This window comes from Prunus persica, chromosome G3 (genome assembly GCF_000346465.2).
Source record: "Prunus persica cultivar Lovell chromosome G3, Prunus_persica_NCBIv2, whole genome shotgun sequence".
Taxonomy (NCBI): Eukaryota; Viridiplantae; Streptophyta; class Magnoliopsida; order Rosales; family Rosaceae; genus Prunus; species Prunus persica.
This window is the reverse complement of record NC_034011.1, coordinates 21,614,138-21,622,777: the sequence shown is the minus strand read 5'-3', so window position 1 is coordinate 21,622,777 and position 8,640 is coordinate 21,614,138. Positions and strand designations below refer to the sequence as shown.

The 8,640-nt window shown below is 36.2% G+C and overlaps 1 protein-coding gene across 1 annotated transcript; it reads left to right on the top strand.

Moving 5' to 3' along the window:
• Positions 1,088–6,088, top strand: LOC18782170. Its single transcript, XM_020560964.1, has 10 exons — positions 1,088–1,556; positions 2,031–2,184; positions 2,377–2,551; positions 3,052–3,167; positions 3,328–3,387; positions 3,895–4,033; positions 4,523–4,589; positions 5,214–5,285; positions 5,433–5,498; positions 5,819–6,088. The coding sequence occupies exons 1-10, from the start codon at positions 1,377–1,379 to the stop codon at positions 5,951–5,953; spliced, it is 1,164 nt and encodes a 387-aa protein (XP_020416553.1). The 5' UTR covers positions 1,088–1,376; the 3' UTR covers positions 5,954–6,088.

The following is an 8,640-nucleotide window of genomic DNA, read 5'->3' as shown; positions in this document are numbered from 1 at the left end:
ATGTGTCAAAACAGTAAAGCCACCCAACTGTACTAATTTTAAATAATTTGGAAAACTACGATTTCTTTAACAAAAATTAAAAAAGAATATGATTTCATGTCTAGAGACAAGTGACTGTATGTCTGACGCCTGCTATATCAAGATTACAGAGGATTGAAGTGTCCTGATAATCATAGCTTTCGTTAGTCTTCTATGGTGGAGATTTTCTAGAGTGACTCTTGATGTTTCAGTCCCCACTCTCCAGGCTGCATGGGATACTCATAACATATAGGAATTTCACATCCAGGCCAATAAAGGATGCCATTTCGCTCGGTATCATTCTTGTTCGGCATTCTGCAAATGTTCCTTGAAGGTCAGTTTTCATGGTTTCACATTAAAGTTTAAAATTACATGGGATGTGCATACGCATGTCACTCTCTGCGGACAACCAGCAACGTTTCCAGCTCTGGTGCGATATAACTAGCAGAGTAGGACATAAAGTTTAGGGGGGGGGGGAAAGTCACTTTCTTAATTATTCTTAAATTTGCTTTCCAAACATAAGAAGGCATCGGATTCCCATGAGTTAAAATGTCGACCTCTTAAGGCTGAAAGCATATACCAACTTATAAAACATGAGCCATGATTTGCACCAATTGGTTGTCCCTTGTGTCTATTAAAGTAGCATCAAATTATGAATTGTCACTATTTATATGGCCCTAAGATATGGTTTGGTCCGCAAGTGTGAGTTAGGCTACTTAGAGCATCTTCGTCGTAGGGCCTTGAGCCAGGGCAAGAGGCACATTCCCTCGGTTTTGGACCTCTAGCGCAGCATGGTCCAAGTTTAATTTCTTTTTCTGTATATTAAAGTAGCTGAGTGTTATTTTATCGTAAGAAATTGTTTGTATTGCGATGACAAAAGAAATTGAAATCAAATGAAGAACATATAAAATTTGGATTTCCAAGTTTTTGGGTATTTATATGAAATAAGAAAGTATTGGGTTAAAATTTCGGATTGGCATTTTTCTAGAAGCAAAGCTCTCTCGTCTCTTTAAAAAAAAGAAAAAAAAAAAGAAAAAGAAAAGAAGAAGAAGCAAATTTCTCGTAATTAATTAAAAAGCTGATGGCGGGCGAAAACTCAATATTGCCCGGGAAATTACAACTGTCGATTATGTCCAACTCAGCTGGACAAAGAGTTCAGCTTCCCACTGCGGTCGCTCCACGTGGACAGTGCCACCAAGTTGACCGTTTACGTGTTGCTTTCCAACGAACCAACGCACGCACACTGCATAAGACTAGCATTTGGCATTTCTTCTCCTCCGGGAGATTGAATTTTCAGCTGTTCCTTCCGAAGCAGCCAAAGCTTTTCTAGGGTTTCTGGAGAATTTGGATGCGCGCGAATGGCTTCGTCCGCAGAGACCAGCGACGGAGAGAACGAGCTGGAGCTGATCGTGCGCGACGCATCAGGTTCCGATGATGGCAGCCTGGCCGCCACGGACGAGATAGTCCCTCTCTTAACGCCGCCTGAGAAGCCCAAAATCAACATATTCACCGTCTCATATCCTCGAAAAGCACCTAGGGTAAGATTCCCTCACTTTAATTTAATCTAATATTTACTTTTTTTTTTCCTTTTTTTTTCAATTTGTTATTGTTCACGACGAATTTGAATTGTATATTGATGATAATATTGCTAGGGTTTTAGTTATCTAGCTTTTGATAGTGTGGTGTGTTTTGCCCTTTTGGTTGCTGTGAAAATTGAAGAAATCTCATTTTTAAATTTTGCACTTTCAGTTTTCTAGTACTCCAAATGCCAAAGGAGCTAAAATTTAGTTTAGTAACCAAAGCAGTGAAAAAATTGAAAATACTGGTCATGATTAAATAGTTTAATGCCTTAGTGCCGGAGAGTGATTGTTCAGTTTTGGTTCCGTCTCAATTAAGTCTAGTGATTGCTTTGTCATTTTGGAGGGAAATGTAGAAGGAAAAGTAAATCAACGATTGAAGTCTGCAAGGTTATTTTGTTGTTGATTACATTGATGTTGTATATTTGTTTATAGGATCAGGTAAGGAAACCACTTGAAGCAGAGACATCCCCACTAGCTCATTTTATTTCGTGGGTATGGAGTGGATCGAGATACTCTGGTCTAATGTGTATGGCCATCTCATCTACCATCTACTTCGTCATGGAAGTTTTTTCCGAAGTTCTTTCTGGTTAGTAAGTTGTGCATTCTATTTATGACTCAATTGCAAGTCTCATGGCATATGATGCACATAACTTGTTTCAGCCTTGTGTTCGCTCTCTCTCTCTCTCTCTCTCTCTCTCTCTATATATATATATATATATATATATATACACATATATATTATTCTTTCATTATATTTCACACTGTTTTATTATGGCAGCTCAGCCCATTCCTTTGCTTGAGGCTGCGTTTGCAAGATGTATGATTATCTTGGTATTGTCATTTGTGTGGTTGAGAAAAAGCGGACAGCCAATATCTGGGCTTGCAAATGTGAAAAATCTTTTGATCTCAAGAGCCCTTATGGGATATCTCTCATTGATAAGTTTCATTTATTGGTGAGTATGTTTTTGCCTGTTTGTTTGGTAGGAGGATTGACTCTCTCTGGTGTTAATGCATTCATGTCATGATACTTACCACGTGGATAGAAGCATTTTGTGTACTGTATTCTACCAATATGCAAATTACAGTTTATTTACCCATAGGCTTGTAAATGTAGTTTTGTAAACTGTGTACGAGCTGATCAAAATGAGGCTATGTTTCAAAAAAATATATGTTATCTTATAATGAAGAGCAGAAAATTAGGATACTGTAGGATCTGAAGAGATGAAATACTAATGCATCCATTGGCTAATGGAACCGCTATTGTTTTAGAGCATTCCAAGTATTTGGCTAACTTATATTTCTAAGTTTGTTTATCTGTCTGATGTTCTTCATGTCCGCTACAGTATGTTTGAAATGATTTTCAGACAGCTTCTGAGCTTGGCGCTTTAAAACTTGTTTCTGTAATGTGTAAACACCACAGAAATAACTGGAATTGGTTCATTTTTCATTTCAGCATTCAAAGGTTACCTTTGTCTCAGGCTATTGTATTGAGCTTTACCACTCCAATTATGGCTTCAATTGTGGCCAGAGTCATTCTACATGAGAAGTATAAAATTGCAGATGTTGGAGGTATGTAATATATAATGTTTATAATTATTTATTCTTACTCTAGGTTGAAGATAATGTTGCATATTTGAGTCCTTTATGAAGTTGTTAGAATTTGGAAGAATTTCTTTTAACTATAATAGTCAGGAAGTGATTCCAATGTCAATTGTCGTTCATTCTCCAGGTCTTGCGTGCAGTTTCTTTGGTGTGCTCTTCATTTTTCGACAAATGCTTACTACGCAAGGTACAGAAGTGAGTTAACATAATCTATATTATACACTAGATGTGGATGCTTTCGATATGTATAAAAGTGTATAGATAATTTTAGGTGTGACACATGCATGCATCCTGTTGCAAGGCTTATCTTGCCTTTTCACTTTCTGCAAGGAAACAACTCTGAGACAGTAGTCCAATAAGTACATGTATACTTTATTACAAATGAGGAAGAAAGCGTATATGTGTCTCACTCCCTCTATATGCCTTTTGAGAGAACGCTACGCATAAGATTCTTGACAAAAAAAAGGTTTACATTTGTATGTATGAGTGACGGTTAGTAATACATGTGCATGGATCATATTTCAGTAAATTCTGTGAAACTAGTTCATTATTGCCTATTAACCTTGAGCAGATTAATGCTTGTAAGAGAAATGGGCATGTAGAAGACGCATGAAATAATGTAACATTTGGGTGTTTTCTACCACTATTCCTCGAACTCTGGAATACTAACTCTGGAATTATGCATGAGGATTAGATAAAAATGGAGGAAAGAATACAAGTGTCAAGGGAAGCAGCCATATATATGCAATCTTAGCTGGTATATTTTCATCAATAACCGGCGGAATCAGCTACTGTCTTACAAGGGCTGGAGCAAAAGCATCTGATCAGCCACTGTAAGATAGCTGATTGCTTGTTTGTAAATTTAAGTCCTGCATGAAAATGGTTAATAAGTTTTCTCTGCGCTTTTCAATTATGTTTCACTTGATTAATGCTATAAACTTTAAGCAAATATGAAATTGATGATAATGTGCTATTTCTTTTTATCTTCAAAACCATTAACACTGGAACATTGCCATACTATCCCATTATGTTCAAGACCGTTTATGTAGCTTAATTCTTTTTCAGTTTCAGATGGGGTTTATACAAAGAGCATAACCTTTAATTAAGATGTCTATAACTGTTTCAGTTCCATGATTATCAAGGCAAGAAAATATTAAAAGCATGTAAGAGATTATATGATATTATGTTGCATTTCTAAAATGTACATCATACAGGGGGGTAAACACAACATTCTATTGCATCCAAGTGCTATCTTGAAAATTTCAGAAAAATTATTTTTATGTAGTAAAACTACCTAGATAAATTCTCTGTTCAATTTTCAGGTTGACAGTCTTTTCATTTGGTATACTGGCTAGTCCTGCTTCAGGAATTTGTCTTTTTGCCCTTGAGGTAAGTTGATGTCATGGTTGCAACGCTGTGCTTTATAAAGTTGTTATTTCGAGTCTGCCACACTCCTTGTTTAATATATCACTGATTGCCTAGCAACTTAAAACCCTCATTTACCTCTTTTTTTAATCTTTTATCTTTATTTTATTCAAGGGAGGGGGAGGGGAGATTCAAAATCTTGCCAGTATGATGTTATCCAGATTTATTTTCTGTTACCAATTCATAGAGATCTATCTGATTATAAATGATTAACAGATGCTGACTTTTATGACAAATGAAGGATTATTATGGCGGCTATTAATTTCTTGTTGAATTTATGGTTATGCATTGATGCTGATTATGATATCTTTTTCTTACAAACAAGTGGGCTAGCTGGAGAGGGCTTGTTTCTGGTGCATTTCCAGTGTTATCTAGTATAATTTGTTGAAACCTTGGCAGAGTCTAGACAGATATCTCCTCTAGATTATTGTTATTAGTTTCTTTTGCGATTTTTTGAGTTGAACGCTTTGACTTCGTAATGGCTGTGAGTCATACATTTAGCTTCAATGCTTTCCGGTTATTGTTCTTTTGGTGTTATATGCAATTTTTAGGTGTGCTAAATATTTACTTTTTTTTCTTTTCTTTCAGGAGTTTGTTTTCCCGGATGTTTATTCATTTTCAGTTATGCTTGTACTTGGTGTTCTGGCCTTCTTTGCAGAGGTGCTGTTCTGAACTTTTCTTTTCCCTATCTTTTTCTGTCACACACAGAATTGTGATGCAATGAAGCATGCACTCAACTATAGACTTCTTTTTCTCCGATAATGCTCCAGCAGTTATGGACTTCTCAACTTGTGTGGTCAATTTCAGGTATTTTTAGCTCGTGGACTGCAGCTTGAGAAAACCAGCAAAGTTGCAAATGTAATATACATGGAGGTAACTTTCCTGTTTGAATTTAATTATCACTCGCATGATTTTGATTCTTAATTGGGATTGGAAAGTGCATGTAAAATGTGATGGGAATGAGATCTTGTAAAAGTATGGGCTATTTGGTATGAGGAAACAGAACACAATTGGAAAATCTAGAAAGTGGCAATAATTACTATATTAAATCAGATAAAGAAACAAAAGAAAATGCATAATGAACATGAGAAGAAATTTTGGTTAAAATGTTAGCCACGATTCATCAACACTCTGGAGAACCTTTTAACCACAGAAAATGCTACCCAGTTTATTCTTGTTTTTCTTTGTTTCAGGCTGCCCTGTCACAATTATGGGGCATTGGTTCCTCAAGGATTGCTCCATCGTTTGGTCGAATTTTCGGATGTCTGCTTATTTTCGTTTCTGTTTGTTGCACCATGTATATTGGACCTGATAAAGAAATGGAATGAAAGATACAATTTCTTCTGATTCGTTAAAAGTTGGGCACCTCATTTGTTGTACTCAACCTGTTCATTTGTAGAGTTCTTAAAATTGTATACAATGCAAGATAGCAAGCAAATATAGAGGCTTCGTTTCTTGATTCACCTTTGATTCTTTTTACCACCTCTCTAATCTTGCAACAACTGATTGACAAGCTTATCCATATAGATGCAAACATTCATTTCTGGCAAATGGATCACAATTACAGGTATCTGGGAGCATAGTCACCAACAGTGGACAATTTCTAGTCGTTGATGCATGTGAGCCTTGTATGCATTAATGACTAGGAATCGACCACTCCCATGTGGTCAACTGATCCAAGCACAACTCAAAAATATTTCTTCGTATAGGAAGAAGAGTTAATCAAGTGCATAACTGAAGTTTAGAATTTGGAGAACAAACTTAAAAATCAAAGAGAGCACTATTGCCCAGAGGCAGAGATGTCCTTGCTGGATTAATTGATTGGGAAGACCGGAGAGTGACAACTCAGTTGGAGAAAGTTGAAATCCTGAGCAGCTGAGCCGACTTTATTCTCTTTTTGATATGCTGATATTTTCTCTCTCTGGCACATAATTGATGATAGTTGTTGCCATAAATGACTAAGGAAGACAAGCCATTACATTACTCTCCTGATTGTGCCTCAAAATTTTGGATTAAAAAAAAACCCCAAAAAAAAAAAAAAAATTTAAGAAAGAAAATAAGACGTCCTTACCTTACTAATAATAACACCTCATATGTTAAAAATAACAATCTTATAGCAGGTGACCGTAAATCGTACTATTTTATAATCTCTCCATAATAACATGCATGTATGATGTATGCACAATATACCATCCAACACTTGCATAGCAATGTAATTTTCAATAGTCTCTTACGATGGCAGGACCATTTTAACCGGTGGTGGAGGTGCCCCTCTTCTCATTGGTAAGTACAAGCAATCATACAGTATACAATCTGTCCTATCTGTTCGTAAACCTCAATTCAGGTTGGCCTCATGCAAACTTTTGTTACCAATAAAAGGACTTACAAATACCCAAAATATCGGGCCTATCTATTTTTTTTTTTTTACTGCTTGCTTCCTTCACTGGAAGGAGATGCTCATATTTTTCGCAGATTACGGTTTGTCCCATGTACAACTTGTTTTTAATTACGGTTTGATATATGTGCAAAACTAATTCATCAAAAACATAATAAGAAAAATTTATATACACATGTTATACTGCTATTAGTAGGAATGTAGAAGTTCCTAATTACAGGAAGAAGGAAGGAAATATTTTCCTCCTTTTGTTTTTTTATTTGAAAAAGTTCCAAAGCTGAAGGCCCCCTATATTTTAGGCTGGCAATGCATCCAAACTAAGCCAAGTCCACGATAGAGGAAGATAGAGAGAGAAAGAGGGGCTTTTTTTTTTAGAGATTCTTATCTTGTAATTTGAAAACGAAAGAAAAGCTCAGATATGGTTTTGGTTAGAAATGGGTTGTGTTTGTTTTTTTTGTTTTTCAAATTCCTCCACGGGAATCGGAGTTTTGTGGGGAATGGAATGTCATGCTCATGGTGGGAAACTGGGAAGTGGGAATATAAAAGGGAAGCAAAGAGAGAGAAGAGGCAAGTCTTCTTAGCCCAAAGCTCACTCACCCGCACGTGCAAACCCCGCCACCCTTCCTTCTTTGACTTTATGCTGACCCTTTATAAATTTGGTCCCCCTCCCGCCACATATTTACCTCCATTGCCCTTCTTTAGCAGGCCCAGCACATATATTCTCTCACTTTTTTCCTTTTTCTTTTTTTAATCGCAAACGAAATAGAAGGGAAAAATCCAAATTCAAAATCAAGACACAATTAATGTCATTAAATGCCTTTCAACTTCAATGGTAAATCATTCACCTGAAAATGAGCCATAATGCAGCTCAACAACTTGCTTTACCTACCTACAACCATCACTCACTCTCTGTATTACCAATAATGACCTTCTCTTAATGAAGTTCAAATAGAGAGTTCTAGTTGGTTTTGTTAACTATTTTGTTAGTTACAATTGACATTTAGATAATTGTCAATCATTCATTGATGTAAAACTCAAATATACACGTGACGACTATATATAATTAGCAATTTTCATTTAATAATTACACTTATTAACTTTTGATTGATGAATCTTACCTCTATTGAAAGTCCCAAATTATTTGCGTACGCGTGACAATTATGATTTTCAACTTGTTCAAAAGAAAGTTGTGGGACAAGAAATGAAAATATATATGTAACCCAATGCTTGCAAAGTCATAATTGGTAGAGTGATGAATACTTATTGGAAAAAAAAAACATTGGAGGGTGATGTTATGGATGTACTCAACAGTCATAGAGTGATAGAAAATCCTTTCCTTGGGCCCCCAAAAACCTTATCAAAAGATTTGCCGTACAACAAAAAATAGGGATAAAAGCGTCTTTTTGGGAGTTATTCCATCAGAAAATTGTTGGAAGGAGCAATGGCCCGAAAGGGAAGGGTAAATGTGTAATCTGAAACTGTTTAAAGGAGCAGGCTAGCCGACGACAGCAGAGAGAGCGTCACAGAGAGGCTTTGTGTTTTGCTTTGCATGTTGTTCCTTCTTTCTTTTCTCTGTGCCTTTATTTATTTTTAGCTCACTTGCTTTTATTGTGTGCTCAC